Raw genomic sequence first — 22352 nt, 5'->3', positions numbered from 1 at the left:
CCGAATCTGCGGCCCTCTAACAGATGAGTACTCTGCAACCACCATAGCAGAGAGACCCTTGTCCTTGTCGACAATTTTATCCGCTGATGCATCTGTAGATGCGATCCGGACCATTTGTCTAGCAGATCCCACTGAAAAATTCGTGCATGGAATCTGCCGAATGGAATCGCTTCGTAAGAAGCCACCATTTTTCCCAGGACTCTTGTGCATTGATGCACAGACACTGTCCCTGGTTTTAGGAGGTTCCTGACTAGTTCGGATAACTCCCTGGCTTTCTCCTCCGGAAGAAATACCTTTTTCTGAACAGTGTCCAGAATCATCCCTAGGAACAGCAGACGTGTCGTCGGGATCAGTTGGGATTTTGGAAAATTCAGAATCCACCCGTGCTGTTGGAGCACTACTTGAGTTAGTGCTACTCCGACCTCCAGCTGTTCTCTGGATCTTGCCCTTATCAGGAGATCGTCCAAGTAAGGGATAATTAATACGCCTTCTCTTCGAAGAAGAATCATCATTTCGGCCATTACCTTGGTAAAGACCCTGGGTGCCGTGGACAATCCAAACGGCAGCGTCTGAAACTGATAATGACAGTTTTGTACCACGAACCTGAGGTACCCTTGGTGTAAAGGGCAAATTGGGACATGAAGGTAAGCATCCTTGATGTCCAAGGACACCATAAAATCCCCCTCTTCCAGATTCGCTATCACTGCTCTGAGTGACTCCATCTTGAACTTGAATTTTTGCATGTACAGGTTCAGAGATTTCAGATTTAGAATAGGTCTTACCGAGCCGTCCGGCTTCGGTACCACAAATAGCGTGGAGTAATACCCCTTTCCCTGTTGTAGAAGGGGTACCTTGACTATCACCTGCTGAGAATACAGCTTGTGAATGGCTTCCAATACCGTCGCCCTGTCGGAGGGAGACGTTGGCAAAGCAGACTTTAGGAACCGGCGAGGGGGAGACTTCTCGAATTCCAACCTGTAACCCTGAGATACTACCTGCAGGATCCAGGGGTCCACCTGCGAGTGAGCCCACTGTGCGCTGAAATTCTTGAGGCGACCCCCCACCGCCCCTGAGTCCGCTTGTAAGGTCCCAGCGTCATGCTGAGGCCTTTGCAGAAGCCGGGGAGGACTTCTGCTCCTGGGAAGGGGCTGCTTGGTGCAGTCTCTTACCCTTTCCTTTGCCTCGGGGCAAATATGAATGTCCTTTTGCTCGCTTGTTCTTATAGGAACGAAAGGACTGCGGCTGAAAAGACTGCAGCTTTTTCTGTTGGGAGGGGACTTGAGGTAAAAAGGTGGACTTCCCGGCTGTTGCCGTGGCTACCAAATCCGATAGACCGACCCCAAATAATTCCTCTCCTTTATACGGCAATACTTCCATATGCCGTTTGGAATCCGCATCGCCTGACCACTGTCGTGTCCATAGACTTCTTCTGGCAGATATGGACATCGCACTTACTCTTGATGCCAGAGTGCAGATATCTCTCTGTGCATCTCGCATATAAAGGAACGCATCCTTTAATTGCTCTATAGTCAATAAAATACTGTCCCTATCCAGGGTATCAATATTTTCAGTCAGGGAATCCGACCAAGCCACCCCAGCACTGCACATCCAGGCTGAGGCGATTGCTGGTCGCAGTATAACACCAGTATGTGTGTATATACTTTTTAGAGTATTTTCCAGCCTCCTATCAGCTGGATCCTTGAGGGCGGCCGTATCAGGAGACGGTAACGCCACTTGTTTGGATAAACGTGTGAGCGCCTTGTCCACCCTAGGGGGTGTTTCCCAGCGCGCCCTAACCTCTGGCGGGAAAGGGTATAATGCCAATAACTTCTTTAAAATTAGCAGTTTTTTATCAGGGGTAACCCACGCTTCATCACACACGTCATTCAATTCCTCTGATTCAGGAAAAACTACAGGTAGTTTTTTCAGACCCCACATAATACCCCTTTTTGTGGTACTTGCAGTATCAGAGATATGCAAAGCCTCCTTCATTGCCGTGATCATATAACGTGTGGCCCTACTGGAAAATACGTTTGTTTCTTCACCGTCGACACTGGATTCAGTGTCAGTGTCTGGGTCTGTGTCGACCGACTGAGGTAAAGGGCGTTTTACAGCCCCTGACGGTGTCCGAGACGCCTGGACAGGTACTAACTGGTTTGCCGGCTGTCTCATGTCGTCAACCGACTTTTGTAGCGTGCTGACACTATCCCGTAATTCCATAAACAAAGCCATCCATTCTGGTGTCGACTCCCTAGGGGGTGACATCACCATTACAGGCAATTGCTCCGCCTCCACGCCAACATCGTCCTCATACATGTCGACACACACGTACCGACACACAGCAGACACACAGGGAATGCTCTGATAGAAGACAGGACCCCACTAGCCCTTTGGGGAGACAGAGGGAGAGTTTGCCAGCACACACCCAAGCGCTATAAATATATATAGGAACAACCTTAGTAAGTGTGTTCCCGTTATAGCAGCTCAAATATTATAAATATCGCCAATAAGTGCCCCCCCTCTCTGTTTTTACCCTGTTTCTGTAGTGCAGTGCAGGGGAGAGTCCTGGGAGCCTTCCTCGCAGCGGAGCTGGGCAGGAAAATGGCGCTGTGTGCTGAGGAGAATAGGCCCCGCCCCCTTTTCGGCGGGCTTCTTCTCCCGGTTTTTTTGGAACCTGGCAGGGGTTAAATACATCCATATAGCCCCAGGGGCTATATGTGATATATTTTAGCCAGAATAGGTATATTACATTGCTGCCCAGGGCGCCCCCCCCAGCGCCCTGCACCCTCAGTGACCGCTGGTGTGAAGTGTGCGGAGAGCAATGGCGCACAGCTGCAGTGCTGTGCGCTACCTCATGAAGACTGAGACGTCTTCTGCCGCCGGTTTCTGGACCTCTTCTCTATTCGGCATCTGCAAGGGGGTCGGCGGCGCGGCTCCGGTGACCCATCCAGGCTGTACTTGTGATCGTCCCTCTGGAGCTAGTGTCCAGTAGCCTAAGAAGCAAATCCATCCTGCACGCAGGTGAGTTCACTTCTTCTCCCCTAAGTCCCTCGTTGCAGTGAGCCTGTTGCCAGCAGGACTCACTGAAAATAAAAAACCTAACAAACTTTTTCTAAGCAGCTCTTTAGGAGAGCCACCTAGATTGCACCCTGCTCGGACGGGCACAAAAACCTAACTGAGGCTTGGAGGAGGGTCATAGGGGGAGGAGCCAGTACACACCACCTAGTGGTAAAACTTTTAAATTTTGTGCCCTGTCTCCTGCGGAGCCGCTATTCCCCATGGTCCTGACGGAGTCCCAGCATCCACTAGGACGTCAGAGAAAAAGGAATAATATTGCGCCACGAGTGAAGGGAACAACGTATCAGATGTGCTGTATAGGTTACAATATAAAACATATAAGACAACACTCCCCAAGATAAGGGGCGTCAGCTGACTCCCTCAAATAAGAACAGAGATGGTACTTTCCCTGAAAAGAATTACTGGTAGAATTGGAATGAAGGATAAAGCGACCAATGGTGTATAACAATAAGGTGATATTCCCAATTGATAAAAAATACATATAAATATACAATTTATTAAACAATTACACACAGTTTAAATATACATATATATATATATATATGACTATTTTTAACTAGAAATGGGTTATAGATGTATATTCATAGTATTTAGCAATTGTATGTTGTAGACATGAGTATGGTATACACCACAGAGTTGGAGTTAAATGTGTTATTTTCAAAATATATGTATTTTGTAACACACTGTGGGCCTAATTCAGACATGAGGGGGGACGCCCAGCACAGGGCTAATCCGCCCCGTATGTCAGGCCCGCACAAGTACAAAAGCATTGCACAGCGGCAATGCTTTTGTACTGGAAGAGTAGCTCCCAGCCAGCACTGCTCCTGCCCGGGTCATGCAGCCGCCGCCGCGGCTCCCCCCCCCCCCCATCGCGCCCCCTAAATGGCGGGGCAAATGCCGCCGGCCCGCCCGGCGACCACCTCCGCCTATCAATTTTATATTATACTAGCTGAATAACCGTGCTTCGCTACGGTATTTCACGTGCATATAACTTTTATTTTGAAGGACTTCCTGGTAAACTAAGACCACCCATCCCCCAGCAAGGCAGCAGCCAGCAGCACCCGGAGGGAGCAGGCCAGAGACGGAGGGGACGTCTGCTGCTGGAAACCTCCCGGGATCACCCCCTCCCCAATCCGGACACAGCAGCCAGCACCTCGGCGGGGAGACATCTGCGTTACCCAGGAGCGGTACCGCTGTGCCCCCCGGTGTTAGTGGCCTGTACAGTGACAGTAGTAGTTATAGTGGCTGCGGCTGTGCCGGAGGGTGGTCACAGGGAGCAGTGACCCTAATGCGATTTATCATCGTTGCCGCTGTGTAGCTGGGGACGTAGCCGCATCACGCTGCTGCAGATCAGTTGACATAAAGCGAGCAGCGGGGGCATGTTAAATGTGGAGAGCCTGGATCGGGTGGATGGATGGGAGTCTGTTGATGTGGGTAAGTATGGAAGCAGCAGCAGCAGGGCTGCTCCATCCCCCACCCCCAGGCCCTGCACATACTGCCGACTGCTGTCATTGTTTCATCACCCGAGCCAGGTGTAGTCTATGCGGAAGCTGTTCCCCCGGGGATCACTATGTATATTATAGCGACAGCATAATTTGACGCTAATGACGGTCATTTTGGACATTTCATTCTTCACCCCTTCTCACCCCCCATGCTGATGGGGGCTGAACTTGGACATCGGGAGTGTCACTATTTATCTCCGCAACCCCGAAAACCATGGATTTTTACATGTCACTCCCTTCCCACCCCCACCCCTAGGGGTGCTAGGGGTATCTTACCCCCACAGTATTTTTTTCCAGATTGTAAATCATGTGTACCAAGTTTGGTGTAAATTGCTCCAGGCATTCTGGAACATACACACATACATATTACAGGTTGAGTATCCCATATCCAAATATTCCGAAATACAGAATTTTTTGAGTGAGACTGAGATAGTTAAACCTTTTGTTTTCTGCGGCTCAATGTACACAAACTTTGTTTAATACACAAAAGAATTAAAAATATTGTATTAAATGACCTTCAGGCTGTGTGTATAAGGTGTATATAAACATAAATGCATGCTGTGCTTAGACTTGGGTCCCATCACCATGATATCTCATTATGGTATGCAATTATTCCAAAATACGGAAAAATCCAATATCCAAAATACGTCTGGTCCCAAGCATTTTGGATAAGGGATACTCTATACCAGGGGGTCAAGTTCAGACTACACCTGCACAGTGTCACTGAATAATCACAAAAATTTAATGCCTCTTTAGCACAGATATAATACATTATTCATATGTATATATATATATATATGTATATATATGTATGTAATTTTATTTTTTTTATTATGCATTTACAGAAACCATGTAGCATAAAACGACTATGGGCACTGAAATATAGTTATTTGATTTATCAAATTAATATATCACTTGCGTACAGTATAAAAAAACAACAACAATCAGAATTTTAACAGAAATACATTTATTGGAACATAACACTCCATGCTTATATACTCGATTGCTGAATTACGTGAACCTATGTGACTGGTTCTGAAACCTCTACCACTCACCAGGACAGGACACCGCATGGCAGAAAACAGGAGCAAACGTGTCATGGTAATCTGGATTAATAATATTAAACTCATTCACTCTCTAAGTGCTGTTTTGGAAGGATTAAGGCTGAGTTTACAAGCACTTTGATCATTTGAAATATCACAACAATTCCTGCTTTCAGCTTAATCCTGTTTGTATTAGATCCAGCTCACATTCTATTGGTCAGTGAAGTCTGCCTTCCTCTTCTCCACAAAAGCAGTCATCCCTTCTTTCCGGTCATCCTGAAAATCAAATCACACGTGGAATAAGCTACTGTAGGCAGTACATGTCACTAAACAGACACATAAGGGGAGATAAAACTTTGGAGATAAAGTACCAGCCAATCGTCTTCTGTCATTTTACAGGCTGTGTTTGATTTTAATTACCTACCGGTAAATCCTTTTATCGTAGTCCATAGAGGATACTGGGGTCCACATTAGTACCATGGGGTATAGAGGGGTCCACTAGGAGCCTTGGGCACTTTAAGAAATCAATAGTGTGCACTGGCTCCTCCCTCTATGCCCCTCCTACTAGACTCAGTCTAGAAACTGTGCCCGAGGAGACGGACATACTTTGAGAGAAGGATAGTTAAGGATAGTGGTGAGATTCCGAACTAGCACACATAACAAGAGCAAAGCCAAGCTAACCAAACTTGAAACAGGAACAGCAACGGACGAACCAACATTACTTAACCAAGTAAGAGTGCAGGAAGAACGAAGCACTGGGCGGTCGCCCAGTATCCTCTACAGACTACGAGAAAAGGATTTACCGGTAGGTAATTAAAATCATATTTTCTCTTACGTCCTAGAGGATACTGCGGTCCACATTAGTACCATGGGGATGTACCAAAGCTCCCAAACCGGGTGGGAGAGTGCTGAGGTCCCTGCAGAACCGATTGACCAAACTGAAGGTCCTCAGAGGCCAAAGTATCGATCTTGTAAAACTTTGCAAACGTGTTCGAACCCGACTAAGTAGCTGCTCGGCAGAGCTGTAAGGCCGAGACACCCCGGGCAGCCGCCCAGGAAGAACCAACCGACCTAGCAGAGTGGGCATGTACAGATCTAGGAACCGGCAAATTTGCTGTAGAGTAAGCATGCTGGATAGTAAGCTTGATCCAGCGAGCAATAGACTGCATTGAAACAGGACACCCAATTTTATTGGGATCATAGAGCACAAACAGCGAGTCCGATTTTCTGTGACGAGCTGTCCGTTTGACATAGATTTTCAAAGCCTGCACAACATCCAGGGACTTTGAAGTGGAAGAGGTGTCAGTAAGCACCGGAAACACAACAGGCTGGTTGATGTGAAATGCAGACACCATCTTTGGAAGAAATTGCTGACGAGTTCTGAGTTCAGCTCTATCTTCATGAAAAAAAACAAATAGGGGCTCTTGTGAGACAACGCCCCCAATTCCGACACGCGTCTTGCCGAAGCCAAGGCCAGCAATGTGAATGTCTTCCACGTAAGAAACTTTACATCAACCTCCTGTAAAGGCTCAACCATTCAGATTGTAGAAACTGCAACACCACGTTGAGATCCCAAGGTGCCGTGGGAGGCACAAAGGGCGGCTGGATGTGCAGAACACCTTTCAAGAACGTCTGAACCTCAGGGAGGGAAGCCAACTGTTTTTGGAAGAAAATGGACAAGGCCGAAATCTGGACCTTTATGGAGCCCAGGCGTAGGCCCACGTCCACACCGGCCTGCAGAAAAAGTAGAAACCGAACCAGTTGAAATTCCACCGCAGGAATTTTCCTGTTTTCACACCAAGACACATATTTTCTCCAAATCTGGTGGTAATGTTTAGACGTTACGCCTTTTCTGGCTTGAATCATGGTAGGAATTACCCTGTCCAGAATTCCTTTACGGGTTAAAATTTGACGCTCAACCTCCATGCCGTCAAACGTAGCATCGGTAAGTCTTGATAGACGAACTGCCCCTGTTGCAGAAGATCCTCTAAGAGAGGTAGAGGCCACGGATCCTCCAGAAGCATGTCCAGTAGATCTGCGTACCAAGCCCTTCTTGGCCAATCCGAAGCAATGAGAATTGCCTGAACCTTTTCCCTTTTTATTCTTTTGAGAAGTCTTGGGATCAGTGGAAGTGGTGGAAACGCATACACCATCTGGTAGGCCCATGGAGCCACCAGAGTGTCCACCGCCACTGCCTGTGGGTCTCTCGACCTAGAACAATACCGCCTGAGTTTCTTGTTGAGACGAGAGGCCATCATGTCGATTTGTGGAGCTCCCCACCGACGTGTCACGCACCCGAACACCTCTGGGTGAAGGCCCCACTCTCCTGGGTGGAGGTCGTGTCTGCTGAGGAAATCTGCTTCCCAGTTGTCTACTCCCGGAATGAAGATCGCAGACAACGCCACAGCGTGTCTTTCTGCCCAGAGGAGAATCCGTGTTACCTCTGACATTGCTGCTCTGCTTTCGTTCCGCCATGTCGGTTTATGTACGTTACCGCCGTCACATTGTCCGACTGAACCCGGATCGCCTGATCTTGAAGAAGATGTGCTGCCTGTAGAAGGGCATTGTATATGGCCCTTAGTTCCAGAATGTTGATTGGAAGAATGGTTTTCTGACTTGACCATTTTCCTTGGAAGTGTTCCCCCTGGGTGACTGCTCCTCAACCTCTGAGGCTTGCGTCTGTGGTTAACAGAATCCAAATTTTGAATCCCGAACCTCCGGCCCTCGGACAGGTGAGAAATCTGGATCCACCACAGCAGAGAAATCCTGGCTTTTGGCGACAGACGAATCCTCTGATGCATGTGGAGATGCGATCTGGACCATTTATACAACAGGTCCAGCTGGAAGGGTCTGGCGTGAAACCTTCCGTACTGCAGTGCCTTGAAAGCGGCTACCATCTTTCCCAGAAGGCGAATGCAGATATGCACCGATATCCGGGTTGGTTTGAGAACATCCCACACCATCGACTGGATCACCACTGCCTTCTCCAATGGAAGGAATACCTTCTGTACTTCTGTATCCAGTATCATCCCCAGGAACGGAGGCCTCCGTGTTGGTTCCAGGTGAGATTTCGGTAGGTTCAGAATCCACCCATGATCCTGGAAAAGTTGAGAGGACAATGCTGTCCAACAACCGCTCCCTGGATGGTGCTTTTATCAGCAGATCGTCCAGGTACGGAATTATGTTCACTCCCCGTTTGCGGAGGAGGAACATCATCTCCGCCATTACCATGGTGAACACCCTCGGAGCTGTGTAGAGGCCAAAAGGCAGAGCCTGGAACTGGTAGTGGCAGTCCTGTAAGGCAAACCTGAGATAAACCTGATGAGGCGTCCAGATCGGGATATGAAGGTATGCATCCTTGATATCCAGAGACACCAAGAATTCCCCTTCCTCCAGACTCGAGATCACAGCTTTCAGAGATTCCATCTTGAATTTGAACACCCGTAAATACGGGTTCAACGACTTGAGGTTTAAAATGGGTCGTAGGGTCTGTTCCTGTGCCCCTGCAGTTGCTTTTTTTCTGGATTTACCTCTATTCACTTTGAAGGCTGTAGAAGAACCCTTGGCTTTATTTTTAAATTTTGCTGTCCAAAAGGACTGCAGAGTCGGAGCAGAATAGGCCTTCCTAGCTGGGGGGGTAGCTGAAGGAAGATATGTAGCCTGGGATATCCACGTATCCAGTTAGTCACCAAACAGAGCCTCGTCTGTGAAAGGTATGCTTTCCACCCCCTTTCTGGAATCTGCATCCGCCGTCCACTGACGTAGCCATGTGCAGACACTGCCATGGCCGTGGTGCGTGCATTGAGCAATCAGATTCTTTTATGGCTTCCACCAGTAACTTTGCCGAGTCCTCTATATAGTGCAGGAGTAAAAGTATCTCACCTCTTGGTAAGGAATCTAACCCCTCAATTAGGTTACCGGACCATTTTGCAATGGCCCTAGTGTTCCAAGCACAAGCTATAGTGGGTCTCTGGGCCACCCCCACAGCTGTGTTTACAGACTTGAGAGTGGTCTCAATCTTGCGGTCAGCCGCATCCTTTAAGGAGGCTGCCCCCGGGACTGGTAGGACTATCTTACGGGACAATCTAGATACCGATGCGTCAACAATCGGTGGGTTTTCCCATTTTTTCCTATCGCCCTGAGGAAAAGGGAAGGATGTCAGTAACCTTTTAGGGATCTGAAACTTCTTGTCAGGATTAACCCAAGTTTCTTCAAATAGGAAATGTAATCCTTAGATGCAGGGAAAGTAGCAGAGGATTTCTTTTTTACATTAAAATAGGATTCCTCCTCATCTTCTGTCGCTTTGTCAGGAATATGCATAACATCTCTAATAGCTTCTATCGGGGCCTGTATTCCCTGTGACAAAGCTGCATCGACCCCCTCCCGAGTCCACCTCACCCTCCTCAACGTCTGATACATCATCATCAGTATCAGTCTGCAGGATTTGGGCCAGTGTATGCTTTTGTGGACAAATGGCAGGGGTCTGAGACGCCAGAATGGCCACTGAATCTCTATTCATCAGGTCATCTACCGACTGTCTTAAGTATTGCGTCTCTTTCTCATTTTGGGATAATTTATGGGAAATATTCGAGATCATCCTTTTCAATGAATCTAACCATACAGGTTCAGATCCACTAGCCTGAGAATGTGTACTATCCTGAGTACATTGCAGTGATCCCAGAGTGAGAAAAACACTCTGCCATTCTTGAGACACACTCCTTTGACATAGTAAAATGTGAAAGAACCCACACACACAGGACAATAGATATAAAAAAAACACGGTTAACCCACACAGAGCCCCCTAGGGAAACACAGAGTATGATGGAGCCAGCTACACTGCGTCCCTATAGCTAATTTGCAAGTTTAGCTGGGTCGCAAACTAAGCACCCTTAATAGGGGCTTAGTATACTATTATTGCTCCCCCCCCCCTCCTCCACCTTGCTATGACTTCCTGGTATCGCTGAGGTGATCTGGAGTCTGTGTGGAGGAGCAGCGCTTTCCTGCCAGCCTGTCTGTGTATAGCTGCAGAGGGAAAATGGCGCTAGTGAGCTGCTGGATCCGCTCATAGTGAAGCCCCAACCCCTTAATGGCGCGTGGTCTTCCCAGTTTTTATACTGGCTGAGGTAATATTTCTGCTCTACAGTGGGTTAAAACCCCTGAAAGACGTACTGCCAGTGTGGGTATTAATAGTTATGGCTTCAGCTCACCCCTCACAGCGGACCAAGCAGCACCCGGCATGTTTCTGAAGACAGGAGCTGCAGCCTGCTTGTCAGCGCTGCGCTCCTACCCTTGTGCCACCATTACAACCGGTGACCCGCTAACCGGGATGCCGGCCACCTACTCACCACTCTTTTTACTTCTGGCTCTGTTAGGGTAGGCGGCATGCTGCGGGTCTGTACACTCGCCGTGGTGGGGCTTGCGAATAGGACCCTCAGGAGCTCAGTGTCCTGTCAGCGGGGAACGGGACCATTAACCCTAAGGAGTCTGGGCCGTTCCCCCGACTAAGTCCCACGAAGCAGGCAGTCTGGTGCCAACCAGACCTGCCTGAAACCGAAAAAATAAGATTTTACTCACCGGTAAATCTATTTCTCGTAGTCCGTAGTGGATGCTGGGGACTCCGTAAGGACCATGGGGAATAGCGGCTCCGCAGGAGACTGGGCACAGCTAAGAAAGAATTAGGACTACCTGGTGTGCACTGGCTCCTCCCACTATGACCCTCCTCCAGACTTCAGTAAGGATACTGTGCCCGGAAGAGCTGACACAATAAGGAAAGGATTTTGAATCCCGGGTAAGACTCATACCAGACACACCAATCACACCGTATAACTCGTGATATTATACCCAGTTAACAGTATGAACATAACAGAGCCTCTCAACAGATGGCTCAACCAAAACCCTTTTAGTTAACAATAACTATATACAAGTATTGCAGACAGTCCGCACTTGGGACGGGCGCCCAGCATCCACTACGGACTACGAGAAATAGATTTACCGGTGAGTAAAATCTTATTTTTTCTAACGTCCTAGTGGATGCTGGGGACTCCGTAAGGACCATGGGGATTATACCAAAGCTCCCAAACGGGCGGGAGAGTGCGGATGACTCTGCAGCACCGAATGAGAGAACTCAAGGTCCTCCTCAGCCAGGGTATCAAATTTGTAGAATTTTGCAAACGTGTTTGCCCCTGACCAAGTAGCAGCTCGGCAAAGTTGTAAAGCCGAGACCCCTCGGGCAGCCGCCCAAGAAGAGCCCACTTTCCTCGTGGAATGGGCTTTTACAGATTTAGGCTGCGGCAGGCCAGCCACAGAATGCGCAAGCTGAATTGTGCTACAAATCCAGCGAGCAATAGTCTGCTTTGAAGCAGGAGCACCCATCTTGTTTGGTGCATACAGGATAAATAGCGAGTCAGTCTTCCTGACTCCAGCCGTCCTGGAAACATAAATTTTCAAGGCCCTGACTACGTCCAGTAACTTGGAGTCCTCCAAGTCCCTAGTAGCCGCAGGCACCACGATAGGTTGGTTCAAGTGAAAAGCTGATACCACCTTAGGAAGAAACTGGGGACTAGTCCTCAATTCTGCCCTATCCATATGGAAAATCAAATAGGGGCTGATAAAGCTAAAAATTTATCGTATATATAACCCTTTATGAGGTCTAAGAACACTGTACGCTATCTACGTGAGAAGTACCGTAAGGGTACGCAAGTTGCGTATCGATCACTTAGCCGTGATCGAGACGCTCAGGCGTCACGTTCACTCACGGCCAAGTGATCGCAGGCAGGCAGACTATTGGCTGTTGACTTATCGTAATGATTCGCTATAGCGTAGCGGCGCTCGGGACCACGAGGAGATCACCAGCGATGCAGACGCTCACAACGTTAAACCTTTATATCTATACCCTTAACAATGAAATACACAGTAAACCTTAATGTAGAGACAAAGTGTAAGTGCAACCTTGTGTAACCTGATTAACTACAAAGCTGTTTGAGCGTAACAGACGCTCAGAGAATACTTAATACTATAAAGAATACACAGATACCTGGGCTTAGGGTCCGAAACCTATTATGTGTATTATGACTATTATACTTGCAAAAGGAATCACAGTACAAATGATACACTACAATATAACATAAACCAACTAACCAGATAAACTACACAGGAAATACAATACAATACAATTAAAGGAAAATACGAGAGAAAGAGTAGAGAGAGAGAGGGAGAGAGAGAGAAATGGCTCACAGTAAGACAATATGATTACGGAGAAAACTTACGCACAAGGGGAACGATCGCATGCGCCTCGATATCCAGCTCCCGATTATCAGCAATGAGAACCGTTGAAGAGAGTGAAGTTGGATATGGTCGGCCTGCTATTTATGCCCCACACACAATACAATTCAATGGTCCCTACAATCTCATTGTTCATTGGACACAGGAATTCGGCTTCGCATTATAACAAAAGGTCATAGGTTGATTCATACAGGTGGGCTGTGACTATTTCCAACTGCTCAGGTGGGAGGGAAACTGGGTTTCCCGCCGCATGGGTAATAAAGTGCAAATAAAGTAAATGTTCATAAACTTCTTATGTCCATAACTATTCGCACGAGCGATTGATCTGCTTCAAACCAACACCGGAATATTTCTAATTAAATATTCTTCCGATGGATACTAAACACCACTGTATTACTCCTGTCTGACCCTTCGTATCAAACAAAGAGGGATTCCTCTGTTCATAAACATTCTATATTAACCAAACTTTCAGAATCTATCAAAGGGACCATGATCTACAAAATACATTATTAGTGAAAATATGTAATGATTGAGTCGCACGCTATGATCGCATAAACTCTACCGTAAATACGCATACCATGCGCCTGCGGGTGCCCGCGACTGTGAGTATGCGCACGTACGGGAGAGCGTACGCACGCGCAGCACGGACCTGTGTGAGGTGCAAATATGGTAGTGTGCATAGAGATATTTTTCTGACTTTGACAGGGCTTTTGCATGACAAAGCCGCCAATTCTGCCACCTGCCTTGCCGAAGCCAAGGCCAAAAGCATGACCACTTTCCACGTGAGATATTTTAAATCCACGGTTTTGAGTGGCTCAAACCAATGTGACTTTAGGAAACCCAACACCACGTTGAGGTCCCACAGTGCCACTGGAGGCACAAAAGGAGGCTGAATATGCAGCACTCCCTTGACAAATGTCTGAACTTCAGGCAGTGAAGCCAGTTCCATTTTGGAAGAAAATCGATAGAGCCGAAATCTGGACCTTAATGGAACCTGATTGTAGGCCCATAGTCACCTCTGACTGTAGGAAGTGCAGAAATCGACCTAGCTGAAATTTCTCCTCTGGGGCCATCCTGGCCTCACAGTACGCAACATATTTCCGCCATATGCGGTGATAATGGTTAGCGTTCACTTCTTTCCTAGCTTTAAATAGCGTAGGGATAACTTCCTCCGGAATTCCCTTTTCCTTCAGGATCCGGCGTTCAACCGCCATGCCGTCAACGCAGCCGTGGTACGTCTTGAAACAGACAGGCCCCCTGCTGCAGCAGGTCCTGTCTGAGCGGCAGAGGCCATAGGTCCTCTGAGATCATTTCTTGGAGTTCTGGTTACCAAGCTCTTCTTGGCCAACCCGGAACAATGAGTATAGTTCTTACTCCTCTCCTTCTTATTATTCTCATTACCCTGGGTAAGAGAGGCAGAGAAGGGAACACATACACCGACTGGTACACCCACGGTGTTACCAGAGCGTCCACAGCTATCGCCTGAGGGTCCTTGACCTGGCGCAATATCTTTGTAACTTTTAGTTGAGGCGGGACGCCATCATGTCCACCTGTGGCCTTTCCCAACGGTGTACAATCATTTGGAAGACTTCTGGATGAAGTCCCCACTCTCCCGGGTGGAGGTCGTGTCTTCTGAGAAAGTCTGCTTCTCAGTTGTCCACTCCGGGAATGAACACTGCTGGCAGTGCTAACACATGATTTTCCGCCCATCGGAGAATCCTTGTGGCTTCTGCCATCGCCATCCTGCTTCTTGTGCCGCCCTGTCGTGTACATGAGCGACCACCGTGATGTTGTCTGACTGGATCAGCACCGGCCGGTGTTGAAGCAGGGGTCTAGCCTGACTTAGGGCATTGTAAATGGCCCTTAGTTCCAGAATATTTATGTGTAGGGAAGTCTCCTGACTTTTCCATAGCCTTGGAAGTTTATTCCCTGTGTGACTGCCCCCCAGCCTCGAAGGCTGGCATCCGTGGTCACCAGGACCCAGTCTTGTATGCCGAATCTGCGGCCACCACAACAACGACACCCTGGCCCTTGGAGACAGGGTTATCCGCCGATGCATCTGAAGATGCGACCCGGACCACATGTCCAACAGATCCCACTGGAAAATCCTTGAATGGGACCTGGCGAATGGAATTTCTTTGTAAGAAGCTATCATCCTTCCCAGGGCTCGCGTGCATTGATGCACCGACACCTGTATACGTATTAGGAGGTCTCTGTCTAGAGACGACAACTCCTTGGACTTCTCCTCCGGGAGAAACCCTTTTTATCCTGTTCTGTGTCCAGAACCATACTCAGGAACAGTAGACGCGTCATAGGAACCAGCTGCGACTTTGGAATATTCAGAATTCAGCTGTGCTGTTGTAGCACTTCCCGAGATAGTGCTACTCCGCCGAACAACTGCTCCCTGGACCTCACCTTTATAAGGAGATCGTCCAAGTACGGGATAATTATTTCGGCCATTACCTTGGTAAATACCTCGGTGCCGTGGATAGACCAAACGGCAACGTCTGGAATTGGTAATGACAATCCTGTACCACAATTTTGAGGTACTCCTGGTGAAAAGGGTAAATAGGGACATGCAGGTAAGCATCCTTGATGTCCAGTGATACCCTCCAAGCTTGCAATAATCGCCCTGAGCGATTCCATTTCGAACTTGAACCTTCGTATATAAGTGTTCAAGGCTTTCAATTTTAGAATGGGTCTCACCGAACCGTCTGGTTTCGGTACCACAACATTTTGGAATAGTAACCCCGGCCTTGTTGAAGGAGGGGTACCTAGATTTCACCTGCTGGAAGTGCAGCTTGTGAATTGCCGCCAGTACTACCTTTCTCCGAGGGCAGCAGGCAAGGCTGAGGTGAGGTAACGGCGAGGGGGAGTCGCCTCGAACTCCAGCCTGTATCCCTGTGATACTATTTGCAGAACCTAGGGATCCACCTGTGGGCAAACCCACTGGTCCCTGAAGTTCCCGAGACGCGCCCCTACCGCACCTGTCTCCACCTGTGGAGCCCCAACGTCAAGCGGTGGACTCAGAGGAAGCGGGGGAAGATTTTTGATCCTGGGAACTGGCTGCTGGTGCAGCTTTTTCCTTCTTCCCTTGTCTCTGTGCAGAAAGGAAGCGCCTTTGACCCGCTTGCTTTTCTGAAGCCGAAAGGACTGTACCTGAAAATACGGTGCTTTCTTAGGCTGTGAGGAAACCTGAGGTAAAAATTTTTTTTTTTCTTCCCAGCTGTTGCTGTGGATACGAGGTCCCAGAGACCATCCCCAACAATTCCTCACCCTTATAAGGCAGAATCTCCATGTGCCTTTTATAGGCAGCATCACCTGTCCACTGCCGGGTTTCTAATACCCTCCTGGCAGAATGGACATTGCATTAATTCTGGATGCCAGCCGGCAAATATCCCTCTGTGCATCCTTTATATATAAGACAACGTCTTTAATATGCTCTATGTTAGCAAACTATTTTCCCTGTCTTAGAGTATTAATATTATCTGACAGGGTATCAGACCACGCTGCAGCAGCACTATTTATGCTGAGGCGATTGCAGGTCTCAGTATATAACCTGAGTGTGTATATACAGACTTCAGGATAGTCTCCTGCTTTTTATCAGCAGGCTCCTTCAAGGTGGCCGTATCCTAAGACGGCAGTGCCACCTTTTTTGACAAACGTGTGAGCGCCTTATCCACCCTAAGGGATATCTCCCAACGTGACCTATCCTCTGGCGGGAAAGGGTACGCCATCAGTAACTTTTTAGAAATTACCAGTTTCTTATTGGGGGAACCCACGCTACTTTACACACTTCATTCATTCATCTGATGGGGGAACAAAACACTGGCTGCTTTTTCTCCCCAAAAATAAAACCCCTTTTATGTGGTACTTGGGTTCATGTCAGAAATGCGTAACACATTTTTTTATTGCCGAGATCATGTAACGGATGTTCCTAGTGGATTGTGTATATGTCTCAATCTCGTCGACACTGGAGTCAGACTCCGTGTCGACATCTGTGTCTGCCATCTGAGGTAACGGGCGCTTTTTTGAGCCCCTGATGGCCTTTGAGACGCCTGGGCATGCGCGGGCTGAGAAGCCGGCTGTCCCACAGCTGTTTTACGTCATCCAGCCTTGTAAGGAGTTGACATGGTCGTTTAATACCTTCCACCTATCCATCCACTCTGGTGTCGGCCCCACAGGGGACGACATCCCATTTATCGGCCTCTGCTCCACCTCCACGTAACCTTCCTCATCCCACATGTCGACACAGCCGTACCGACACACAGCACACACACAGGGAATGCTCTGACTGAGGACAGGACCCCACAAAGTCCTTTGGGGAGACAGAGAGAGAGTATGCCAGCACACACCAGAGCGCTATATAATGCAGGGATTAACACTATAACTGAGTGATTTTTCCCCCAATAGCTGCATGTATAAACAATATTGCACCTAAATTTAGTGCCCCCCCTCTCTTTTTAACCCTTTGAGCCTGAAAACTACAGGGGAGAGCCTGGGGAGCTGTCTTCCAGCTGCACTGTGAAGAGAAAATGGCGCCAGTGTGCTGAGGGAGATAGCTCCGCCCCTTTTTCGCTGACTTTTCTCCCGCTTTTTTATGGATTCTGGCAGGGGTATTTATCACATATATAGCCTCTGGGGCTATATATTGTGATATATTTGCCAGCCAAGGTGTTTTTATTGCTTCTCAGGGCGCCCCCCCCCCAGCGCCCTGCACCCTCAGTGACCGGAGTGTGAAGTGTGTATGAGGAGCAATGGCGCACAGCTGCAGTGCTGTGCGCTACCTTGGTGAAGACTGATGTCTTCTGCCGCCGATTTTCCGGATTTCTTCTTGCTTCTGGCTCTGTAAGGGGGCCGGCGGCGCGGCTCCGGGACCGAACACCAATGGCCGGTTCCATGCGATCGATCCCTCTGGAGCTAATGGTGTCCAGTAGCCTAAGAAGCCCAAGCTACCACCAGTTAGGTAGGTTCGCTTCTTCTCCCCTTAGTCCCTCGCTGCAGTGAGTCTGTTGCCAGCAGATCTCACTGTAAAATAAAAAACCTAACATATACTTTCTTTCTAGGAGCTCAGGAGAGCCCCTAGTGTGCATCCAGCTCGGCCGGGCACAGGATTCTAACTGAAGTCTGGAGGAGGGTCATAGTGGGAGGAGCCAGTGCAACAGACTCTCTGCTACGTGGGACTGAGGGGAGAGAAGCAAACCTACTAACTGCGGCTAGGTTGCGCTTCTTAGGCTTCTGGACACCATTAGCTCCAGAGGGATCGAACACAGGAACTTAACCTTGGTCGTCCGTTCCCGGAGCCGCGCCGCCGCCCCCCTCGCAGAGCCAGAAGACAGAAGCCGGCGGGTTGAAACAAGAAGACGTCAAAATCGGCGGCAGAAGACTCCTGTCTTCATATGAGATAGCGCACAGCACTGCAGCTGTGCGCCATTGCTCCAACACTAACCCACACACTCCGGTCACTGTAGGGTGCAGGGCGCAGGGGGGGGGGGGCGCCCTGGGCAGCAATTGAGTACCTCCTGGCAAAAAGCAGCATATATACAGCTGGGCACTGTAATATGCATGAGCCCCCGCCATTATTTTGACACAAAATCGCGGGACAGAAGCCCGCCGCTGAGGGGGCGGGGCTTCTTCCTCAGCACTCACCAGCGCCATTTTCTCTCCACAGCTCCGCTAAGAGGAAGCTCCCCAGGCTCTCCCCTGCAGACTCACGGTAGAAAGAGGGTAAAAAGAGGGGGGGGGGGGGGGCACATAAATTTAGCGCATTAATCATATATACAGCAGCTACTGGGTAAACACTAAGTTACTGTGTAATTCCTGGGTTATATAGCGCTGGGGTGTGTGCTGGCATACTCTCTCTCTGTCTCTCCAAAAGGCCTCATATAGAGCATCCCCTGTGTGTGTGGTGTGTCGGTACGCTTGTGTCGACATGTTTGACGAGGAGGGCTATGTGGAGGCAGAGCAGGTGCAGATGAATGACGTGTCTCCGCCGACGGCGCCTGATTGGATGGATATGTGGAAGGTGTTAAATGATAATGTAAACTCCTTGCATAAAAGGTTGGATAAAGCTGATGCCTTGGGACAGTCGGGGTCTCAGCCCATGCCTGATCCTACAGCGCAGAGGCCGTCAGGGTCTCAGAAGCGCCCACTATCCCAAATTGTTGACACAGATATCGACACGGATTCTGACTCCAGTGTCGATGGCGATGATGCAAAATTGCAGCCTAAAATGGCTAAAGCCATCCGCTACATGATTATAGCAATGAAGGATGTATTGCACATATCAGAGGTAAACCCTGTCCCTGACAAGAGGGTTTATATGTTTGAGGAGAAAAAGCAAGAGGTGACTTTTCCCCCTTCACATGAGTTAAATGAGTTATGTGAAAAAGCGTGGGATTCCCCTGATAGGAAAGTGCTGATTTCCAAAAGGTTACTTATGGCGTACCCTTTCCCGCCAACGGACAGGATGCGCTGGGAATCCTCCCCTAGGGTAGACAAAGCTCTGACACGCTTATCTAAGAAGGTGGCCCTGCCGTCACAGGATACGGCCTCCCTAAAGGATCCTGCGGATAGGAAGCAGGAAAGTATCCTGAAGTCTGTTTATACACATTCAGGTACTCTGAGGCCGGCAATTGCGTCGGCCTGGATGTGTAGTGCTGTAGCAGCATGGACAGATAATCTGTCCGAGGAACTGGATACCTTGGACAAGGATACTATTTTACTGACCCTGGGGCATATAAAAGACGCTGTCCTATATATGAGGGATGCCCAGAGGGACATTTGCCTACTGGACTCTAGAATAAATGCAATGTCAATTTCTGCCAGAAGGGTCCTGTGGACTCGGCAATGGACAGGTGATGCCGACTCCAAAAAGCACATGGAGGTTTTACCTTACAAGGGTGAGGAATTGTTTGGGGACGGTCTCTCGGACCTGGTTTCCACAGCTACGGCTGGGAAGTCAAATTTTTTGCCATATATTCCCTCACAGCCTAAGAAAGCACCGTATTACCAAATGCAGTCCTTTCGATCACAAAAAAGCAAGAAAGTCAGAGGTGCATCCTTTCTTGCCAGAGGCAGGGGTAGAGGAAAGAAGTTGCACCATACAGCTAGTTCCCAGGAACAGAAGTCCTCCCCGGCTTCCGCCAAATCCACCGCATGACGCTGGGGCTCCAGAGGTGGAGCCAGGAGCGGTGGGGGCGCGTCTCCGAAATTTCAGCCACCAGTGGGTTCGCTCACAGGTGGATCCCTGGGCTATACAGATTGTGTCTCAGGGATACAAGCTGGAATTCGAAGTGATGCCCCCTCACCGTTACCTCAAATCGGCCCTGCCAGCTTCCCCCATGGAAAGGGAGGTAGTGTTAGCGGCAATTCACAAGTCATATCTCCAGCAGGTGGTGGTAAAGGTTTCCCTCCTTCAACAGGGAAGGCGATACTATTCCACAATGTTTGTGGTACCGAAACCGGACGGTTCGGTCAGACCCATATTGAATTTAAAGTCCCTGAACATTTATCTGAAAAGATTCAAGTTCAAAATGGAATCGCTCAGAGCGGTCATTGCAAGCCTGGAAGAGGGGGATTTTATGGTGTCACTGGACATCAAGGATGCTTACTTGCATGTCCCCATTTATCCACCTCATCAGGAGTACCTCAGATTTGTGGCACAGGACTGTCATTACCAATTCCAGACGTTGCCGTTTGGGCTCTCCACGGCACTGAGAATATTTACCAAGGTAATGGCGGAAATGATGGTGCTACTTCGAAAGCAAGGAGTCACAATTATCCCATACTTGGACGATCTCCTCATAAAGGCGAGGTCCAGAGAGCAGTTGCTGATCAGCGTAGCACACTCTCAGGAAGTGTTGCAACAGCACGGCTGGATTCTGAATATCCCAAAGTCGCAGCTGATTCCTACGACGCGCCTGCCCTTTCTGGGCATGATTCTGGACACAGACCAGAAGAAGGTGTTTCTCCCGGCGGAGAAGGCTCAGGAGCTCGTGACTCTAGTCAGAGACCTCTTAAAACCGAAACAGGTGTCGGTGCATCACTGCACGCGAGTCCTGGGAAAGATGGTGGCATCATACGAAGCAATTCCCTTCGGCAGGTTCCATGCGAGGATCTTTCAGTGGGATCTGTTGGACAAGTGGTCCGGATCGCATCTTCAGATGCATCGGCTGATCACCCTATCCCCCAGGGCCAAGGTGTCTCTTCTGTGGTGGCTGCAGAGTGCTCACCTTCTCGAGGGCCGCAGGTTCGGCATACAAGACTGGGTCCTGGTGACCACGGATGCGAGCCTCCGAGGATGGGGGGCAGTCACTCAGGGAAGAAACTTCCAAGGGTTGTGGTCAAGCCAGGAGGCTTGTCTGCACATAAATATCCTGGAACTAAGGGCCATATGCAACGCCCTGAGTCAAGCGGAGCCTCTGCTTCGCAACCAACCGGTGCTGATTCAGTCAGACAACATCACCGCAGTGGCTCATGTAAACCGCCAGGGCGGCACAAGAAGCAGGGTGGCGATGGCGGAAGCCACCAGGATTCTTCGTTGGGCGGAGAATCACGTGCAAGCTCTGTCAGCAGTGTTCATTCCGGGAGTGGACAACTGGGAAGCAGACTTCCTCAGCAGGCACGACCTCCACCCGGGAGAGTGGGGACTTCATCAAGAAGTCTTCACGCAGATTACAAATCGATGGGAACTGCCACAAGTGGACATGATGGCATCCCGCCTCAACAAAAAGCGAAAAAGGTATTGCGCCAGATCAAGGGACCCTCAGGCGATAGCTGTGGATGCACTAGTGACACCGTGGGTGTTCCAGTCGGTCTATGTATTTCCTCCTCTTCCTCTCATACCCAAGGTGCTGAGAATCATAAGAAAAAGAGGAGTGAGAACAATACTCATTGTTCCGGATTGGCCAAGAAGGACTTGGTACCCGGAACTGCAAGAAATGCTCACAGAGGACCCATGGCCTCTGCCTCTCAGACAGGACCTGTTGCAACAGGGGCCCTGTCTGTTCCAAGACTTACCGCGGCTGCGTTTGACGGCATGGCATGTTGCTTGGTGTGAGGCCAGGAAGGCCCCTACAGAGGAATTCCAGCTGGGCCGGTTCCTGCACTTCCTACAGTCTGGAGTGACTATGGGCTTGAAGTTGGGGTCCATAAAGGTCCAGATTTCAGCCCTATCCATTTTCTTTCAAAAAGAACTGGCTTCTCTTCCTGAGGTTCAGACGTTTGTTAAGGGAGTGCTGCATATTCAGCCCCCTTTTGTGCCACCAGTGGCACCTTGGGATCTCAACGTGGTGTTGGGTTTCCTGAAATCCCACTGGTTTGAGCCACTTATGACCGTGGAGCTAAAGTATCTCACGTGGAAGGTGGTCATGCTATTGGCCTTAGCTTCGGCTAGGCGTGTGTCAGAATTGGCGGCTTTGTCATGTAAAAGCCCCTATCTGGTTTT

General features: G+C 49.1%; 1 protein-coding gene across 1 annotated transcript in view; it reads right to left on the bottom strand.

Moving 5' to 3' along the window:
- Positions 1 to 5530: 5530 nt before the first annotated feature.
- Positions 5531 to 22352, bottom strand: part of ECHS1 (enoyl-CoA hydratase, short chain 1) — a 120080-nt gene continuing 103258 nt past the window's right edge. The window contains exon 8 of the mRNA XM_063958624.1: positions 5531 to 5899. Within this exon, the coding sequence (XP_063814694.1) occupies positions 5834 to 5899 (66 nt within the window). The 3' untranslated portion in view covers positions 5531 to 5833. The remainder of the gene's footprint in view (positions 5900 to 22352) is intronic.

The sequence above is a fragment of the Pseudophryne corroboree genome, chromosome 3, assembly GCF_028390025.1.
Source record: "Pseudophryne corroboree isolate aPseCor3 chromosome 3, aPseCor3.hap2, whole genome shotgun sequence".
Taxonomy (NCBI): domain Eukaryota; kingdom Metazoa; phylum Chordata; class Amphibia; order Anura; family Myobatrachidae; genus Pseudophryne; species Pseudophryne corroboree.
This window is presented reverse-complemented; position numbering and strand designations above follow the sequence as displayed.